The 21,563-nt window shown below is 42.2% G+C and overlaps 1 protein-coding gene across 2 annotated transcripts in view; it reads right to left on the bottom strand.

Annotated features, from left to right (window-relative positions):
• LOC133445846 (amyloid-beta A4 protein-like) overlaps positions 1-21,563 on the bottom strand; it is a 37,073-nt gene that overhangs the window by 4,602 nt on the left and 10,908 nt on the right. For both annotated transcript variants that reach the window (XM_061723338.1, XM_061723339.1), the window contains 10 exons: positions 21,022-21,155; positions 20,846-20,920; positions 19,262-19,420; positions 19,046-19,174; positions 18,805-18,904; positions 14,072-14,139; positions 10,075-10,213; positions 9,917-9,970; positions 7,948-8,039; positions 7,709-7,855 (listed from right to left, as the gene is read on the bottom strand). In XM_061723338.1, coding sequence (XP_061579322.1) covers positions 7,709-7,855; positions 7,948-8,039; positions 9,917-9,970; positions 10,075-10,213; positions 14,072-14,139; positions 18,805-18,904; positions 19,046-19,174; positions 19,262-19,420; positions 20,846-20,920; positions 21,022-21,155 — 1,097 coding nt within the window. The remainder of the gene's footprint in view (positions 1-7,708; positions 7,856-7,947; positions 8,040-9,916; positions 9,971-10,074; positions 10,214-14,071; positions 14,140-18,804; positions 18,905-19,045; positions 19,175-19,261; positions 19,421-20,845; positions 20,921-21,021; positions 21,156-21,563) is intronic.

Here is a 21,563-nt window from a genome sequence, read left to right as displayed (position 1 = left end):
ACTGCATGCGAGCGTCCGACTGTCGCGCCGCAATGCGTGGCATCGGACCCGCTCTGAACGCGTTATCGGCCCCACGTTCTACCACGTTCTTTTGATTGACAGCTGAGACTCGCCTTTTAGAAGGCTGATTTATGGTTCCGCGTTACACCAACGCAGACCTTACAGCGTAGGGTACGCGGCGCGGTCACCGAACGGTGCGCGTCGCCGCGTACCCTACGCTGTAGCCGTCGATTTTACGCGGAACCATAAATCAGCCTTTATTCACCCGCCCGTGCGCTCCTGAAAGAAACTCCTAACATTAGCCGACTCCTAAAAGAGTAAAGGGACAAGTAAAAGATGGGTGATTACTTGTAATCTCCCTACGTTTGTACTTTCTAAACAGAAAACAAGCTTATTATTCGGTGGAATAAGTGGGGAAAAAACCGAACAATTAATAACGGCGTGTGATTACGCAATCAAACAGCGAACAGCTGGAGTGACCGGCGTGCGGTGCAAACATGTCAGCATGTCAGATCATTACTGGGATGTGGGGAAAAAGCAGAGGACACGATCAATCCGGCAGGATCCGGGACAAATTAAGCCCTAATAAGATTAAGATAAGATTCTTATTATATCTTATTATCTTATCAGAACCTTCCAGCCTGGCGATCTCCCTCCAGCAGCTGCCACTTTATTGAAGTTCTTGTATTGAAATGACTGTTTCCTACAGCGCTTTACACTTTTTTTTCAACTTTCAACCGGCTTTCAACGCGAGCGACGGGAAGAAAATAGAATCAGGGCGTGCGACAAAAGTCCAGCTCAAAACGACGCCGCGTCGCTCGCAACCAGTGTAGACAGTGCAATAAAAAATAAAGCAATGGAACTGTTTTTGACGCTGACTCTCGCTGGCGTCGCATGCAGTGTGTATATTTGCAATATACTGTGGACATCTGAATAAAAACCTCATAAATAGATTGAATCAAAGCGCTCTCCAGCTCTGCGTAGCCTTTTTCTCCTCAGATCATGCCGAGCACAGAATCTTCTGACGCTCATTTCTGAGCATTGCAGGAGACACATCTGCTGCAACGTGCAGGAAATGTCATTGTGCGTCAAACCGCTGTGGAACAAGTCCTTAATCAATCTTTAAAAAATAATCCTTAATCTGTTGTTTCAGCGCCGCTATGGTTGCCATGGTTACCCGAACTGCAGCATACAGAGCCATTTTACGTAAACCCGACCAATAAAATATTAAAATCAAACTTCCCCTGGAGAGAATTGTCACAGGAATGCCTGTTAAATATCCAGAACTAAGTTCACTCGGTTGTAAATGCCAGCTTCCGGTGCACGAATATGAATAAACGGTTGTTTTTGGTTCGTTTTTTCCTTCCTGTTGACTAGGGATTTCATTTTTCTTATATGAAATAGAAAACGAAAATAAAAGCGTATTTTTAATCTTTGTTAAATCATATTAACACAGAAAAAGAAAAAATGCAGCGTAATTCAATATTTGTTTTTTGTTTTAAAAGGAAAATCAAATAAACCAATCGTTTTTTGTTTTTTGATTCCCACTCATGATGGAAAAATCCAATGACCAAAAGATACACGGACCGTTATCCAGGTCCGTGTATCTTTTGGTCATTGGATTTTTCCGTCATGAGTGGGAATCAAAAAACAAAAAACGATTGGTTTATTTGATTTTCCTTTTAAAACAAAAAACAAATATTGAATACACTGCATTTTTTCTTTTTCTGTGTTAATATGATTTAACAAAGATTCAAAATACGCTTTTATTTTCGTTTTCTATTTCATATAAGAAAAATGAAATCCCTAGTCAACAGGAAGGAAAAAACGAACCAAAAACAACCGTTTATTCATATTCGTGCACCGGAAGCTGGCATTTACAACCGAATGAACTTAGTTCTGGATATTTAACAGGCATTCCTGTGACAATTCTCTCCAGGGGAAGTTTGATTTTAATATTTTATTGGTCGGGTTTACGTGACTCGGAAATGGCTCTGTATGCTGCAGTTTGGGTAACCATGGCAACCATAGCGGCGCTGAAACAACAGATTAAGGATTATTTTTTAAAGATTGATTAAGGACTTGTTCCACAGCGGTTTGACGCACAATGACATTTCCTGCACGTTGCAGCAGATGTGTCTCCTGCAATGCTCAGAAATGAGCGTCAGAAGATTCTGTGCTCGGCATCATCTGAGGAAAAAAGGCTACGCAGAGCTGGAGAGCGCTTTGATTCAATCTATTTATGAGGTTTTTATTCAGATGTCCACAGTATATTGCAAATATACACACTGCATGCGACGCGAGCGAGAGTCAGCGTCAAAAACAGTTCCATTGCTTTATTTTTTATTGCACTGTCTATACTGGTTGCGAGCGACGCGGCGTCGTTTTGAGCTGGACTTTTGTCGCACGCCCTGCTTCTATTTTCTTCCCGTCGCTCGCGTTGAAAGCCGGTTGAAAGTTGAAATAAAAGTGTAAAGCGCTGTAGGAAACAGTCATTTCAATACAAGAACTTCAATAAAGTGGCAGCTGCTGGAGGGAGATCGCCAGGCTGGAAGGTTCTGATAAGATAATAAGATATAATAAGAATCTTATCTTAATCTTATTAGGGCTTAATTTGTCCCGGATCCTGCCGGATTGATCGTGTCCTCTGCTTTTTCCCCACATCCCAGTAATGATCTGACATGCTGACATGTTTGCACCGCACGCCGGTCACTCCAGCTGTTCGCTGTTTGATTGCGTAATCACACGCCGTTATTAATTGTTCGGTTTTTTCCCCACTTATTCCACCGAATAATAAGCTTGTTTTCTGTTTAGAAAGTACAAACGTAGGGAGATTACAAGTAATCACCCATCTTTTACTTGTCCCTTTACTCTTTTAGGAGTCTGCTAATGTTAGGAGTTTCTTTCAGGAGCACGGGCGGGTGAATAAAGGCTGATTTATGGTTCCGCGTAAAATCGACGGCGTAGCCTACAGCGTAGGGTACGCGGCGACGCGCACCGTTCGGTGACCGCGCCGCGTACCCTACGCTGTAAGGTCTGCGTTGGTGTAACGCGGAACCATAAATCAGCCTTCTAAAAGGCGAGTCTCAGCTGTCAATCAAAAGAACGTGGTAGAACGTGGGGCCGATAACGCGTTCAGAGCGGGTCCAATGCCACGCATTGCGGCGCGACAGTCGGACGCTCGCATGCAGTTAGGACAGTTGGGAGCCGTAGCCTAATTTTTGTTGACAGCTTTGTACTGAACACTGATCACCCCGATCACGTTTGCAGTGTACACGTTTAAAACCCATTAAGCATGTCGGAAGGCCGTTTGTGGCAGAGTTTTGTCATTAAACGCCATAAAACTTCTGTCGGACTCAGCGTAGCCTACTTCTCTGTCAGCAGCGCGTCATGCAAATATACAGGACCTAACAATAAACTCTCAAGCGGCTCTTAAAAGTACAGGAAAGCCGCAATACCGGCTATCTGTCTTCACATGGGGGTGCTTGCTGGAGAAGGTCGGGTTGGAAGAACCCTGAGAGAGCTCCATCAGCCATGAATTCAGGCGTCAGGTAAAGTTTGTGCTGCAGTGCAATTTATACATATAATGGTAATCACGTGGATTCCTCACGCGTGGGACTAAATTAATTCTTCCAACCCGACCTTCTCCAGCATGCACCCCCAGTGAAGACAGATAGCCGGTCATTCGGCCATGATGAATCAAAGCGCTCTCCAGCTCTGCGTAGCCTTTTTCTCCTCAGATGATGCCGAGCACAGAATCTTCTGACGCTCATTTCTGAGCATTGCAGGAGACACATCTGCTGCAACGTGCAGGAAATGTCATTGTGCGTCAAACCGCTGTGGAACAAGTCCTTAATCAATCTTTAAAAAATAATCCTCGATCTGTTGTTCCAGCGCCGCCATGGTAACCATGGTTACCCGAACTGCCGCATACAGAGCCATTTCCGAGTCACGTAAACCCGACCAATAAAATATTAAAATCAAACTTCCCCTGGAGAGAATTGTCACAGGAATGCCTGTCAAATATCCAGAACTAAGTTCACTCGGTTGTAAATGCCAGCTTCCGGTGCACGAATATGAATAAAAGGTTGTTTTTGGTTCGTTTTTTCGTTCTGTTGACTTCATTTTTCTTATATGAAATAGAAAACGAAAATAAAAGCGTAGGCCTATTTTGAATCTTTGTTAAATTATATTAACACAGAAAAAGAAAAAATGCAGTGTAATTCAATATTTGTTTTTTGTTTTAAAAGGAAAATCAAATAAACCAATCGTTTTTTGTTTTTTGATTCCCACTCATGATGGAAAAATCCAATGACCAAAAGATACACGGACCAAACAGCGAGTCGAAAACTCTTTTCTCTATTTCTTATTTGTTTCCAACGGGGGGGGGTCAGTATGTTAGAGTTCAGTACATGTTATTGATTGGACGCTGCTTTTTTTGACGCTGCAGCTGAACGGACTGTCACAACATCACTGCAGTTTCATGACGGAGTGAAGACAGATTACAGATTAAACTCATGTTTCGGTCCGTGTATCTTTTGGTCATTGGATTTTTCCGTCATGAGTGGGAATCAAAAAACAAAAAACGATTGGTTTATTTGATTTTCCTTTTAAAACAAAAAACAAATATTGAATTACACTGCATTTTTTCTTTTTCTGTGTTAATATGATTTAACAAAGTTTCAAAATACGCTTTTATTTTCGTTTTCTATTTCATATAAGAAAAATTAAATCCCTAGTCAACAGGAAGGAAAAAACGAACCAAAAACAACCGTTTATTCATATTCGTGCACCGGAAGCTGGCATTTACAACCGAGTGAACTTAGTTCTGGATATTTAACAGGCATTCCTGCGACAATTCTCTCCAGGGGAAGTTTGATTTTAATATTTTATTGGTCGTTTACGTGACTCGGAAATGGCTCTGTATGCTGCAGTTCGGGTAACCATGGCAACCATAGCGGCGCTGAAACAACAGATTAAGGATTATTTTTTAAAGATTGATTAAGGACTTGTTCCACAGCGGTTTGACGCACAAACACATTTCCTGCACGTTGCAGCAGATGTGTCTCCTGCAATGCTCAGAAATGAGCGTCAGAAGATTCTGTGCTCGGCATGATCTGAGGAGAAAAAGGCTACGCAGAGATGGAGAGCGCTTTGATTCATCATGGCCGAATGACCGGCTATCTGGCTTCACTGGGGGTGCATGCTGGAGAAGGTCGGGTTGGAAGAATTAATTTAGTCCCACGCGTGAGGTATCCACGTGATTACCATTATATGTATAAATTGCACTGCAGCACAAACTTTACCTGACGCCGGAATTCATGGTATGGCTGATGGAGCTCTCTCAGGTTCTTCCAACCCGACCTTCTCCAGCAAGCACCCCCAGTGAAGACAGATAGCCGGTATTGCGGCTTTCCTGTACTTTTAAGAGCCGCTTGAGAGTTTATTGTTAGGTCCTGTATATTTGCATGACGCGCTGCTGACAGAGAAGTAGGCTACGCTGAGTCCGACAGAAGTTTTATGGCGTTTAATGACAAAACTCAGCCACAACGGCCTTCCGACATGCTTAATGGGTTTTAAACGTGTACACTGCAAACGTGATCGGGGTGATCAGTGTTCAGTACAAAGCTGTCAACAAAAATTAGGCTACGGCTCCCTAACAGCCTGTCCTAACTGCATGCGAGCGTCCGACTGTCGCGCCGCAATGCGTGGCATCGGACCCGCTCTGAACGCGTTATCGGCCCCACGTTCTACCACGTTCTTTTGATTGACAGCTGAGACTCGCCTTTTAGAAGGCTGATTTATGGTTCCGCGTTACACCAACGCAGACCTTACAGCGTAGGATACGCGGCGCGGTCACCGAACGGTGCGCGTCGCTGTAGGCTACGCCGTCGATTTTACGCGGAACCATAAATCAGCCTTTATTCACCCGCCCGTGCGCTCCTGAAAGAAACTCCTAACATTAGCCGACTCCTAAAAGAGTAAAGGGACAAGTAAAAGATGGGTGATTACTTGTAATCTCCCTACGTTTGTACTTTCTAAACAGAAAACAAGCTTATTATTCGGTGGAATAAGTGGGGAAAAAACCGAACAATTAATAACGGCGTGTGATTACGCAATCAAACAGCGAACAGCTGGAGTGACCGGCGTGCGGTGCAAACATGTCAGCATGTCAGATCATTACTGGGATGTGGGGAAAAAGCAGAGGACACGATCAATCCGGCAGGATCCGGGACAAATTAAGCCCTAATAAGATTAAGATAAGATTCTTATTATATCTTATTATCTTATCAGAACCTTCCAGCCTGGCGATCTCCCTCCAGCAGCTGCCACTTTATTGAAGTTCTTGTATTGAAATGACTGTTTCCTACAGCGCTTTACACTTTTTTTTCAACTTTCAACCGGCTTTCAACGCGAGCGACGGGAAGAAAATAGAAGCAGGGCGTGCGACAAAAGTCCAGCTCAAAACGACGCCGCGTCGCTCGCAACCAGTATAGACAGTGCAATAAAAATAAAGCAATGGAACTGTTTTTGACGCTGACGCTCGCTCACGTCGCATGCAGTGTGTATATTTACAATATACTGTGGACATCTGAATAAAAACCTCATAAATAGATTGAATCAAAGCGCTCTCCAGCTCTGCGTAGCCTTTTTCTCCTCAGATCATGCCGAGCACAGAATCTTCTGACGCTCATTTCTGAGCATTGCAGGAGACACATCTGCTGCAACGTGCAGGAAATGTGTTTGTGCGTCAAACCGCTGTGGAACAAGTCCATAATCAATCTTTAAAAAATAATCCTTAATCTGTTGTTTCAGCGCCGCTATGGTTGCCATGGTTACCCGAACTGCAGCATACAGAGCCATTTCCGAGTCACGTAAACCCGACCAATAAAATATTAAAATCAAACTTCCCCTGGAGAGAATTGTCACAGGAATGCCTGTTAAATATCCAGAACTAAGTTCACTCGGTTGTAAATGCCAGCTTCCGGTGCACGAATATGAATAAACGGTTGTTTTTGGTTCGTTTTTTCCTTCCTGTTGACTAGGGATTTCATTTTTCTTATATGAAATAGAAAACGAAAATAAAAGCGTATTTTGAATCTTTGTTAAATCATATTAACACAGAAAAAGAAAAAATGCAGTGTAATTCAATATTTGTTTTTTGTTTTAAAAAGGAAAATCAAATAAACCAATCGTTTTTTGTTTTTTGATTCCCACTCATGACGGAAAAATCCAATGACCAAAAGATACACGGACCTGTTTCACTCCCAGGTTTCATATTTGATTTATTTTCTGTTTCAACATTAAAAAAATCTAAAACTGTTAATTTTCAATCTGATCAACAAAAGAACCAGAAACAACTTTCTTAATTTATTACTGCGCATGTGCAATCCCCCCATTTGTCCAATCCTTGTTTTCAGTATCCTTGGAAACGAATAGGAAATAGAGAAAATAGTTTTCCACTCGCTGTTTTAATTCCCTATTTCGATTTTCAAACACATCAATGAAATCGGATAACGGATAATGGATAATGGATAATAGATAACGATCCGTTTTCCGTTTTTTATTATCAAAACAAAAGATGGGAAACGGATTATTTTGGATTATTTCTCAATTTTAATTTTGTCATTTCAAAACAAAAAACGGATGGCCGTGAAGTACACGGACCAGGAAACTCCAGCGACGGTGCTGAACTTCAGTCTCTTACCTCGATCACGCCGTGGTGGATGGAAGTGTACTGCTTCTTCCTCAGCATCACCAGCGTGATGACGATGACAGTTGCTATGACGACCCCTCCAACCATAAGCCCGATGATGGCGCCCTTATTGGATCCCACATCCTCGGCAAAAAACACCTACAAGAAAAAAAGAAAAAAAAAAGTCCATATTAAAAATCATGTAAAGTATAAATCTAAGGACACAATTGCATCACAGGTTGTTCACGCACCAGTTTTTGATGGTAAACTTCATAACCAGCACTCTGCCTTTCTTTATTATCCATCCGAACCTCTGGCATCTCCTCCGGCTTCAGGGCAGAAACTGAAAACCAACGAACAAATACATTTGTCAAAAGGTAAAACTCAAGTTAAACCAGCAATTGTAAAGACTTTCAAATAAAATGAGCAAATATACATAAAACAGAAACGTATAATTACATTGATACAACTATAAAACCAAAACATTTGCGTGGGTAAATACGCTGGTTTAGATGGTTTAGTGCTGAAAGGACATCTGTCGATGACTTTGAGACACGTCATTATCTGTAATAGATCGTAACCGTGACAACAGGAAAGTTGCTTCCACATGGGAGCAACTGACTGAGCTTCCCGAAACCCAAAGCAATGCCCAGAACATGACCCTTAGGTCCAGACGAGTTCAAGATGAGATGTTGAGGAAGTGAGGGAGGAGGAAAACAGAGCGTTAGGGGGAGGAAGGACTGCAGCTGAGCAGCGTGGGTAACATATGGCTTGTGACGTCATCCCAGACATGTTTCCATGAACCTTCCGCACCCTTGAGACCGAAACCACCGGATGAGACGAGACCTCTACAGAAAGTATGTTTACATCTGTTGTACCCAGTGGTGTAAAGTAACGAAGTACAAGTACTTTGTTACTGTACTTAAGTAAGATTTTTGGGAATTTGTACTTTTATTGATACTTTTATTTTTCTGTACTTGTACTTTTACTTTTACTTCGTTAAATTTTCAAGGAAAAAATCATACTTTTAATCAGCTATATTTAAAATTGGACACGTCGTTACTCGCTACAAATTAAAGTCTTACATTAAATGAAAATGTAGGCTATTGCGGTGAGAACAGCACAGCGGGGCTGCGCTCATAGAGTAGCCTATAAGGGGCTGCGCTCCAAGGTGGGCGGAGTTCTGCTGCGTGGCTACTTTGAAGACACAAGCAGTGCTGAAAATGGAGGAGGAACGACACACGCTCTCAGAAGAAAAGCAAACTCAGCAAAGAATAGATTCCGACCTGATACATTCAAGCATAAATTACATCGCGAGGTTTGAAAATGGATGGGTTTAGATCGTTCATAAATAATCTTAGCCTACGTGTTAGTTAAAAATACAGTACAGAATAGATACAGGAACCTATCCAAATATTATTGCTTAAAAGGATAAAAAAAGATTAAGATAATTCATAATTCAGTATAGCACTCTGTGGAGATTGTCATTTGGATTAAAAAGAGTTGGTTTAAAACTTTATTTCCTATAGTTACAGTGTGGTTTCTCAGTTGTTTTCGTCAACAGCCATATGTAAAAATCATCCCAGGGAGTGTCCATGGGCACCATTCTTTCATTCCACCCCTTCTAAGGTGGTTTTGGCATTTAAAAGTTCAATCAGTTCAAGAGTCTCCTTCATCCTCCTTCAGCTGGGGTTGCTTAATTTTGTCACTGCATACTACAGGCTGGGGGTGAACCTGTACAGCAGCAGTGATGAGCAAAGGGAGAAATTAAAATGGGGTAATGGAGACAAACGCTAATATCACCATTATTTAGAGTTGTAAGCAAATTCTTGGAATAAAGCCACTTTTGACAGCATGACAATGTTGGGACTTAATTTCTTTGCAATCCTTTTGAAAAGAATTTTGTACTTTGAACTTTTTACTTTGGTACTTAAGTACATTTTACACCATGTACTTTTGGTACTTTATTATATTTAATTTGTATTGGTATTTTTATACTTTTAATTAAGTAATGTTCTTAATGGGTACTTTTTACTTTTACTTAAGTAATTTTCAAGCAGAAAATCTGTACTTTTACTTAAGTACAATATTTTTGTACTTTTTCCACCTCTGGTTGTACCCGAATGTCCCCATGGACAAATATAAATATTAAATACTAATATTCGATCAGTGTAAATGTGAAGTCCCGTATTGATGGGATTAGGGCATGCATGTGCGTACCAGGTCGTGTTGGGAGTCCTCTGTCTTGATTTGGACTCGCGTCAACGGGCTCAACTGCAGAAAAAAGAAATCAAATAGGGATTAAAAAGTCAATCTGTATCAAAAGTCGACAGAAAGGTGTCTTTTGTAACCTCTGACGAGTCTTTGGCATGTATTACCATGATTCTCTGTGTTTGGCTGGTTGAAGCTCTCGGGGTGGATGAAGCCCAGTCCGTCCAGGCCCGGGTCCAGCGGGGCAGAGCTGTAAGCCTGATCCGGCATCAGCGCGTCGTTGCCGTAACTCACCCTGCCGTCCACCTGCAAACCCATGAGGAACGTCAACCAGGACACGTCGCTGCGGGGGGGCTTTCCTAGATCCAATCAGGGTGATTATCCGGTAAGGAGCTCCTCGTCAGATCCCCCAGCGCTGACGCTCTGAGCCCAGGCTCTGCAGCGCTTCTCCAAATGGGTCACGTGTACATTTCCATGCTATTAAAATGCATATACTAGGGATGGGCGGTATGGACTAAAAAATGTATCACGATAGTTTCTGGCATTTATCCCGATAACGATGAAAATTCAACTCCGAAAAACTCCTAAATCTATCACCACATTCAGTCTTTGGAGCCCTCAAAACACTGCTCTAAAAGAATACTAAATGCTACTAAACTACACCAATTAAATTGAATTAATAAAAACCAATTAAATTAGTACACATGTACTGCAAAACTGTAATGACTCAAATGAAACAAGTTTGAAATGTAAGAACAGATTCAACATTTATTCAAACTGTAAGGCTTAAACAGTGGGATAACAGTGCAAACAGCAAAAGTACCATTGTCCTTCAAGTTTTCTTAGCTTATAAAATCACAAAGTAGAAAAAAATACAACCTGATAAATAAAGAAACAGGACAAATAAATAAAATTCACTGAAAATAAAATCCAATCAGTGATGATCTCTTCTAATATAAATAAAATGGGCAAATTAACCTGTGGTTGGAACATGCCACAAATTAGATACTATTGAAATTTGTTTTCGTAATAGTCAAACGTTATATCCAAATGTAACAACTATTTCCTTCTGTTTTTGCAGACTGTGCACATAATAGATGATGTTTGCTCCTCGTCACTCTTTATAAATCCAAACCAGTTCCAGATAATCAAAATTTTTTTACGGTATATCGTGAACGGTAAAATATCGCCCATTCCTAGCATATACCTCCAAAAAGACTTTTTTTAGATGCTGCTAAACTCCAAACGAGATCTGAGGAAGGTTCAACATCCACATCCACATTCTACAACCAGGCCTGCTCACAGTAGCAAACAGCCAATAATAACAAGATGTGCAATATCTCCCTACCTCATACACATCCTACCTGCTCGTACTGCACTACTTTTATTTATATTCCACTGTATATAATGTTTATATTTTTTAATTATATATTTTTTACTTTTTTCATCCTTCTTTCGATGCATGTGTGTGTTGTGTGTTCTGCTGCTGCACAAAGCAAATTTCCCCAGTGAGGGATGAATAAAAGAATATCTAACCTAATCTAATCTAATGTAATCTAATCTAATCTCCCTCCCACTGCTGCACAATTGTTTGATCACAATTTGTCATGCTTTTCTTGCTGAACCCATTCACATCTACGTTTCTGCGTGCATCCTGACTGCCTCATCGGTCATGTCACCCAGAATTGGCGGCATTCATATACCGTATTTTCGCGACCATATGGCGCACTGTGTGGAAAGGCGCACCCTCAGTTTTGTGTGTCATTTTTGGTTTTAAAACACACATACGGCGCACCGACCCAAAAGGCGCCGTCTAAGGAGACGGAGCTGCAGACACGCGCGCTGCAAAACACACACGCGCTAAAAATACAGCGGAAGCAAAACTTAGTTTGATATTTTGTTTCACTTTTCACATCAATCAAACCCTTCAAAAGGTTCATATTCTGTTTTTGCATTAAAGAATTTTAAAAAACCACCGGGTTGCTGCACATAAACCTGTCTCAGCCACTGATCATCTCCACATCCATCCAGCCCTTTTCATTTCACTCTGGCTGGAAAAGTCTCTTTAGGGAACGCTTTTCTTTTAAAAATCCCGACCGCGGCGGTCCCGGGTCTCGCTCCCCGTCTGCTCCCTCGCGCTGGACCGGGTCCGCTCCCCGTCTGCTCCCTCGCGCTGGACCGGGTCCGCTCCCCGTCTGCTCCCTCGCGCTGGACCGGGTCCGCTCCCCGTCTGCTCCCTCGCGCTGGACCGGGTCCGCTCCCCGTCTGCTCCCTCGCGCTGGACCGGGTCCGCTCCCCGTCTGCTCCCCCGCGCTGGACCGGGACCCGGGACCCGGGTCCCGCTCCGCCCCCCCCCCGCGCTGGTCCCGCGTCCCGGGTCCCCCGCGCTGGACCCGCTCACACACGCGCTGTCGGGGATCCGGTACCGGGTTGTAGCCTATCTGACAGGAGCTCCGTTAATTCAGCTGCGCCAGTCCGAATTTCCAGACCTGTCTCGGCTTCTTGATCATCATCCTTTCATCCAGCCCCCTCTTTTCATTCACCCTTATAATGACTCCGGCTGGAAATGTCTTACGCAAAGTTTTTCTTTTAAAAATCACCACAGTTTCTGTCCATCAGCTGCGCCAGGCCAGCGCCACATAAACCAGTAAGTGTGTGTCGCGTCGCGAACACACACGCGCATGTCGGGATCCGGTACCGGGTTTGTAACCGACAGATTTGGCTGCAAATTTCGGAGGGTGAAGCTGATCTGACCTGAGACAGACCCCAGAAATCCCTTCTCGTAAAGCGGCCAGGAACCAGGTCATCGGACCCGCTTGGGGAACCAGGAAGTCGGCTGCAGCAGCGCGCATCACCGCGCTGCTCCAGCCGCTGCTTTAACCGGGGAAAGTCACCGGTTCCGACCGGCCAGGACCGCAGGAGCCCACATGGACTTGTAGCAGGGGCTCCCGGGGAAAGAGCACTGGATCTGCAGCGGGGATGCGGCGATCGGACCCCGCAAACCCACGGCAGGTGCTTCCTCGGTTCCCGACATGCAAAACACACGCGCTGCAGAACACACACACACAAGTGTGCTTATTTAAATAGAGCGGAGCAAAACTTAGTTTGATTGTATTTTATTTCACTTTACACATCAAGCAAATCCTTAAAAGTTTTCATCATCTGTTTCGCATTAAACAGCTCAGTGGATGGTCTCATTCACGTCGCAACTCACGGGGGCTTCACCCGCCCCCTTCTCCCTTTACCGTTCTCATGGTGGCCGGCCTTACATTACCGTAATTCAGGTAATAGACACGGCGCACCGTTTCAAAAGGCGCCCGGCACATTTAAAAAAAAAAAAAAAAAAAAAATGTGCGCCTTATGGTCGCGAAAATACGGTACAAGCAGTACTTGAGTTGTAAAAAAATCAGGGGGGATGGTGGATTTTATCATATGGGGACAGATAATTTGTGCTGATTACAAATAATATGATATATTACAAATAATAGCACTGACCAAAACACCTGCAGAAATACTGCAGGAATGACATAGCAGCAGTTAAATGCAGCCTTCTGTAAGCTTTAAATATCCACTGGGCTTACATCAAATACATCAAAACACAACAATAAAAAACTGTTTTCTGAACTTATCAATATGACTCTGTCCTTCACAGGATAAGTAAAATGGATCACTGCAAAAACTCAAAATAAGAATATTTGTCTTATTTTGAGTTAAAATGTCTCATTTTAGTAAAAAATCTTATTACACTTAAAACAAGACTCATCACTGGAAAAAACAACAATTTTCACCTGTTTCAAGTAGATTTTCACTTGAAATAAGTAGAAAAATCTGCCAGTGGAACAACATTTATTTGCTTGTAATGAGAAGATAAATCTTGTCCCACTGGCAGATTTTACTACTTATTTCAAGTGAAAATTTACTTGTAACAGGTGAAAATTGTCAAATAAGTTATTTTTCTGGTGATGACTCTAAATGTTGAAATAGCAGTAAAACCACATTCATTGATGAAATGACATAAGGGATGGAAAGGAGGGATGGTAGTTTTACAGGGGGGAGGATTTTGACCGTTTTTATTTCAGGGGGGATGCCATCCCCCCTCATCCCCCCTCAACTCCAGTACTGTATACAAGCAAGGACTGTGTGAGTGGGTTTAACTTGACTTACCCGTCCGTCGCTCTGCAGGGAGGAGACTTGCTGGGACAGCTCCGACTGAACTCTCTGCACGATAACCGCTGCAGAGGGAAAACAAAAGCAGCAGGATGGGGGGGCACTGTAAGGATGCTGTTTTATCAGTGAACTTCACACAACCTGTAAAACACCTTGCTCGTCACTATAAAAGGTTGACGAGTTACTCAGTTACCACAATCTAAACAGTTAGAGAGCAATATATGCCATTGAATGACTTTTTAATGTTTGCAGAGGGAGCAGCCGATAGTTCACGACCTCTGATTTCGACACTTTTGTCATGACTGTAAGAGTGATGACCCACTTTTGCAGAAGTGGGTCACGTGAACTCTCCCGTCTGCTGAAAGTATCAGCGAACAGATTCCAAAACAAACAGTCATTTTTATACACTTTTTGTACACAAAGCAGTGGCGGCTGCTCAGTAGAGGGCGCTAGGGCGCCGCCCCATCAAAGATCCAGTAGGTCATCTGGATCTGGTTTGTTGTGTCACACAACACTTTATATATGTTAAAGCAAGAGAAAACGTGTTTTTCATAATAGGTCCCCTTTAAATTTAAAAAAAACTAAGACATTTGTTCTTTTTTTTGCAAGTCTTTTGTTTCATCTGCATTAACACTGAACACTTAATTTTCTTTCACTTCTTTTATGATTTCATTCTGTACCATCTCAGCTAAGCCCTGAAGAATCTCATTTTGGATTTGGTAACTTGTGTACTTTGCGTTCCCACATGCATCCAGCCTTTTTTCAATAACTTGGTCATGCTTCGCTATTTCGTCTAATATGGCCAAAAAGTTTCCCTTATTGTTGGAGTCCTCAGACTCTTGATGACACCTCTGTGCTATATTTTGGGTTGCAATCAAAAGAAGCACATTTGCTGGTTTTTTTTCAAATAATGTCGATTTTCTTCCACTTTTTTTTTTTGTCGATTCTCATTTAAGGAATTTAACATGTTTGTGTTCCTCTCAGTAGCTTTTTTATGTTGATTCCATGCATACATTGCATAAATAGCGCCAACTACTGTACAGGAGGGACATAGCAGTCAGGAGTCACTGATTTCAAAACGCAACTGGCTCCTTTCAACAAGACGCGGGCGGTGCCCTGATATGTCAATCATCTGGGGTGGCACTTGGGGGGGCGATCACATTTCAGGGGGGTCCAGTGCCCCTCCGGCCTCCCCTCTAGCTCCGCCCCTGGTTGTGTGTCCCAAGAACCAGAACCAAGCAAGGTGAGGCAGCGTTCAGTTATTCTGCTCCTCACCGGTGGAACAAACTTCCTGTAGACCTGAGGTCTGCTCCAACTGTCAGCTCCTTTAAATCAGGCCTAAAAACATTACTGTTTACTGAAGCGTACTCTTAAATTAAATACTTACCTGCTGGACTCTACTGCCCTTACTTTTTAACAACTTGTGCTTTTTATTATTTTACCTCTATTCTTATCATTTTATTTCATTTTATTTGTTATTTTCTGTTTTATTGTGTCTTGCCACTTTTTAAGTTGATGTAAAGCACTTTGAAATAACTTTTTTTGAATTGTGCTTTACAAATAAACTTGCCTTGCCTTTATCTTATCCACAACCCGGCCTGCTCACAGTAGTAATGGGCAATAAAACATGTGCAATATCTGCAATATCTGTCTACCTCATACACATCCTACCTGCTTTTTTTGCACTGTTTTTCTTTCTTTCCCGTACTGCACTACTTTTTATTTTTCATTCCAATATATATACGGTTTATATTTAGTATTTATATATTTTTTTTACTTTTTTTACCCTTTCCCTGCATGTGTGTGTTGAGTGTACTACTTCTGCACAAACTGAATTTCCCCATTGAGGGAAAAATATAATAAAGATAAAAATCTTATCTTGTCTTATCTTATCTTTTACTTCCGGAAGTAACGGGCGCCAGTCAAAGAGAAGCCAGTGTAAGCTCTCAGACATTTGATAAGCACCTGACCTAAGGATCTCTTTTAATTGGTTTCAATTAGATTCGTAAAGGGACGCAGTCGCGTGCTTCCCAGAAACTCACAGTTATCAGCAACGAATCAGCGATAAGTATCGTGACGTACTTGTATGTTGTTTTGTTTTTTAATCTAATTTGATTGGACAATTCATTCTGTTTTTTTTTAGAAAATCTAACTGAACTACACAAACCAGATTTTTTTATGTTTGTTTTAAATAGGTTAAATAACACTTTTGAAATAATATTTGTTGATCAAATATCTGAACGAAAGGAACGTTATCTTTTCAAATAATATAAATTCCAGACAGAAAAATGGAAATGTTAATGTTTCTCTTCTCTCTAATGTGTAAAATAAACTGAACCCAAACCAGGAAGAAAAAAAACAATTCAAAATAACAGTGGACTTGTTGAAATGTTAAACCCCGACTTTATGTTCAGTTTTCTTTTTCCACTGCAGCAGAACTAAACTGCTTCACTAAAACTTATGACCAACAAGCCATTGTTGGATTGGTTTTATTGCAAAATGAAAGGACCAAAATATTATCTACCTTTCTTTTTTCCCCATTGTACCAAGCTTGTACCTGACCGTGACTTCTGTGTACCGTTACACCCCGTTGTATGTCAAGGTAAACCGCGCCCCCCCAAACATTTTTGAGTGATTTCAGAGGCTTAAAATAGTAATTTATATTGACACACCTCAGTTGACCCCTGTTAGATGCAATTTTACAAACCTTCCCCTCTCACTCAAAAGGGCTTTGATTCTTGCGACACAGACCTTATTAGCGCGCTCAGTGAACCTACAAAGGTAAAATCAATAAGAAAGTGGTTTCTAGAATATATTCATGCCTGCAATCCTCCAAAGCAAAGTCAACATCCTATGTTAAATGTATGTGGGAGAAGGAAGCAAATATAACATTGTCAGAAGATGAATGGTTGAATACATGTCAAATTAACGCCTGCACTACCCAGTTCAGGGCAGTGGAGGGAATTTGCATGGAAGAACATAATCAGGTATTTCATAACCCGGAGAAGGACATATCTACAAGGTGGCAGTATTGAATCTGGATACTGTTGGAGACAATGTAATAATACAATGGCTGACCACTGCCATATCTTTTGGTGTTGCCCAGTGATCCAACCTTACTGGCCAGATGTAGCTACAGAGATTAAATCAATTCTTGGCTTTGAAATTGAGTAAAGCTTGAAATCTGTATATTTGTGTAATCTACCAACTGAACTCAATCCCCAGGATGTATACCGTTTGAAAATATTGCTTATAGCCAGCAAAAAGTCAATAACAAGGAAGTGGCTTAAGAGGGAACTGACAGTGAGACAGTGGTTAGCCACTGTGAAAGAAATATGTGAAATGGAATTGCTGAACTGTGTCTGTGCTGGATTACGGTGACATTCTGTATATGCATGCATCTTCTCAATGCCTCCACTCGCTTGACACTGTTTATCATGGTGCATTGAGATTTATTACGAATATGAGAGCTCTCACTCACCATTGTACATTGTATGCCCGGGTGGGTTGGTCGGCCTTGTCCACTCGCAGGCTCAACCACTGGTACATTTTCGTCTATAAGGCTATACTTGGTTTGATTCCAATATATTTACAGTCATACATTGACCGTAAAGAATCGGGAGGCTACCATCTACGCTCTCAGGAGCGTCTGCTACTATCTGTCCCTAGAGTGCATACTGAGCTGGGAAAGAAGGCCTTCAGGTATGCTGCCCCTTCCTCCTGGAACCAGCTGCAAAACACCTTGAATCTCAGAGAACTGGTCTCACTTAATGCTTTTAAATCGCTCCTGACAGATCTTGAGATGTCCAATTCTGCCTGCAAATGCTATGAGTAATGTCAACAGTGTTTTGTTTTGTTATGTGTCGTGTCATATGTCGGAATCGTGTTACTGTGTTGCTGCCTGTCTTGGCCAGGACCCTATTGTAAAAGAGATTTTTATTCTCAATGAGTTTTGTTTCCTGGTGAAATAAAGGTTAAATAAAAAAAATAAAAAAATTACCTTCTCCCTTAGACTGTATGGTGATAAGGCCCAGAAATATTGGGGGAGATGGGTAAAGTATATAAGTGAGAGATTGTAATAGAGCAATTCCTCCTGTGTTTAATTTAATTTCTATACTATGATGGATGTTTATTGTCACTTAATATCTTGGGTGGATTGAAAATCCCATTGTCATTGGAAATTTCCTTGTTGATATCATTAACCACAAATGTTTTAATAACTTTGTTCCCTGATTGGTTTGTACCTTATGGATTTATCTGACAAGACAAGACCTTCCCCATATTGGATGGACTTTCATTGGAGGGACTCACACCAGTGAACTATAACCCTTTATTACCTAGAGCAATATCTGTTTTTTGTTTCATTTTTTTGATACACCATAATACACCCCCTTCGGTGACCTGTATGTTCCGTGCTGTTTGATTTATGTCATGTTTTTTTACAGCACACAAAATTATGTATAATAAAACTAAAAATAAAGTTAAAAAAAAAGGGCTTTGATTCACATAATTTTGGTCCCTAATGAAAGTTTGAATACCTTACCATCAAATAATTGACCTGAGGTTGTTTTAACTCCAGAAAGTTCCTTTGATGACAAATTAAGTCTCTTTTTTCTCTGCAGGGGCATTTAAAACAAAGATCTATGGCCCACTTGCTTTAATTACCAGTGATAATGTTCATGCAGACGACTCACTGGTCTTTCAAGATTGAAAATGAGATGACAACTTACCGACTTGGGTTTGGATCTCATAAGCAACACTGGGGACCTTGAAGAGCAGACCCAACGACTGATTCATCCTCTCATCAACCACACGCAGGTGAGTCAAAACCTACGGGGCGGAGTCGAACTCTTAAATCATCACCTTCTGTATAAACTCTGACTGAATGTGCTTTAATTGAGGCTACATGAAGAACGTGTCGGTAAGGGAATATTATCTCGATGAAAGGGTCTGATGTCGGCGCTCGGGTACCTGAGGTCGGATCTGCGCAGCCTTCTTGGGATCGACGGCACGGACATGCTCGTAGTGTTTCAGCGTGTGCTGCTTGTCCTTCTGCTCGGCACGGACGTACCTCTTCAGCAGGCTCAGCACCTGACGAGGCTGGAGGGGGCAGCGATGTCACAATCACGCACTCGTGAGAGGCTCAGGGGCTTGTGTGTGTGTGTGTGCGTGTGCGTGTGCTCGTACCCGGGGAGGATTAGCCTGCAGAGCATTAAGGAAGTTTTCCAGAGCGATGCGTCGGCGGCTGTTGAGCAGCGCTTCCACCCGGGCCATGTGCGTCTCCACCAGCTGCTGTCTCTCATGTGCCGCCTCCTGCTCCAGAGCCTCCACCTTCTCCTGGAAGCGCTGCAGAGGCCGTAAATATCACGAGGAGAAAGCTGCTGCAGATTATACGGCTTTGATAGAAATGCTAAAACACTCAGGCCAAGTTTACACAGAGGGTATTTACAAAAACGGATATTTGCCCCTCTACGTTTTGAAAAAAACCCTTGTTTACACGAACCCCCTTAAATAAGCTGTTAAGGTGCTATGAGCAGCCAAACCTGCAGGGGGCAGTGTAACGAGAAGCGTAAAGTCATGCTAGCCAATCGGAATCCTGGAAAAAACGTCAACAAATGACACGAGTGAAGACTGAATAATATGGTTCTGCTTTAAATCGACGGCGTAGCCTACGTACGGTGCGCGTCGCCGCGTACGCTACGCCGTAGGCTCTGCGTTGGTGTAACGCGGAACCATAAATCAGCCTTGACTGCAGTCACTTCCAAGACGGAACGAGAGTCTTTCGTTTGGAGTGACAGAAAAGTGGAGTTACTTTTAAGTGTGACTTTAGAATATAAAACAGGTAAAATACAAGAAAATATTGACGGTTGCCAAACAAATAGGTCGCACAGATGACGCTGGAGACGTTACTGTCGCATAATGTGACGTTCTGAAGCCTAAATCTCCGTTTCCCTCCGTTTACAAGCAAACGTGAAAACGGAGTTTTTGAAAATCTCCACTTTGGCCGGAGTTTTTGGTGACTTTGAGCTTCGTTGTCGTGTAAACGAACAGCCAAAACGGATGAAAACTAGGGGTGGGCAAAAATATTGATACGGCAATATATGGCGATACATAGTCTCCCAATACGATATTCAATGTATGTATTGCGATATATTGCCGTATCAATATTTTTGCCCACCCCTAGCTGCACTTTATTTTGTGATTTCAGTGTGGGTGAGACACTGCATTTTATTTTTGTCATTTTAAGTCAGGGGCAAGTAGCTGTACTGTATTTTTGTGATTTCAATTTCAGTGTGGGTGAGACACTGCATTTTATTTTGAGTATTTTGTATCTAAGAATAATGCACACACTGCAGTTTTCATTGTGTTTCAGTGTGTTTTTTCATGCAAATATGTTGCATAATTAAAATGGAAAGTTTGAATTACATTGTTTTGACTCAGTCTGTCCAATGCATTATCACTATTATCTAATGTACATATATACAACTTGGATTTTAAGATGTGTAATGCATTTTTAAATTTTTCGGTGAACTATGTAGAATATTGCGATATATTGCATAATCGGGATATCGCAATTTGTATCGTATCGTGGCTCAAGTATCGTGATGCGTATCGTATCGTGAGGTCCTTCCCAATACCCACCCTAATGAAAACGCCACAGTTTTTGCTCTGTGTAAACGGGGCCTCAGTTAAGTTTCCAAAGCTGATTGAAATATTTGAATATTAAATAAACCCTTTTATTGACAGCAGCCACGGCGGGGCGACTCCTACCTGAATGACGGCTTTCTTCTCGGTCCGAGGAAGGCTCTTGGCCCGTCTCTCAGCCTCCTCCCACTCCCTCATCATCTGGACATTCAGGGAGTCACGTGTTCAACAAACAACTTCATACTGACAAATCTGTTGCACATTAAAACCCTGATGAACAGTCCAGAGGGAAACACACATACCTGGGACATCTTTTCACGGTGTTTGGCCTCCAGGCTTTCTTTGGCCCTCTGGAAGTCCGTGTGTTCATTGTCGTCGCCGGGAGATTCGAGGTACCAGTCCACAGCATCCAGGTGACTGGGGGCCATAGTGGGCACTGGAGGAGGACGGAGGGAAAAGGAGGAATCAAACACACGGCAGGGTGGCACAGAGGCTCAGAGGATGAGAATCAGAGAGCATTAGGGGGAAATAAATGCCGGAAAACTAATGATATCTGTCTGAAAGATACGTTGCATTGCACAGAAGTAACGTCACAGATTATGGTGAGGCAGGTTAATGACATGTAAAAGGTTAGACTGGTACAGGAAAGACAAGGAGAGGGGACTAAAGTGATGAGTTTCCCAAATGAAGTCGTGTGTGTGTGTGTGTGTGTGTGTGTGTGTGTGTGTGTGTGTGTGTGTGTGTGTGTGTGTGTGTGTGTGTGTGTGTGTGTGTGTGTGTGTGTGTGTGTGTGTGTCTGTGTGTGTGTGTGTGTGTGTGTGTGTGTGTGTGTGTGTGTGTGTGT

Source organism: Cololabis saira, chromosome 6, assembly GCF_033807715.1.
Source record: "Cololabis saira isolate AMF1-May2022 chromosome 6, fColSai1.1, whole genome shotgun sequence".
Lineage (NCBI taxonomy): Eukaryota > Metazoa > Chordata > Actinopteri > Beloniformes > Belonidae > Cololabis > Cololabis saira.
The sequence above is the reverse complement of the archived record's forward strand: the minus strand, read 5'-3'. Positions and strand labels throughout refer to the sequence as shown.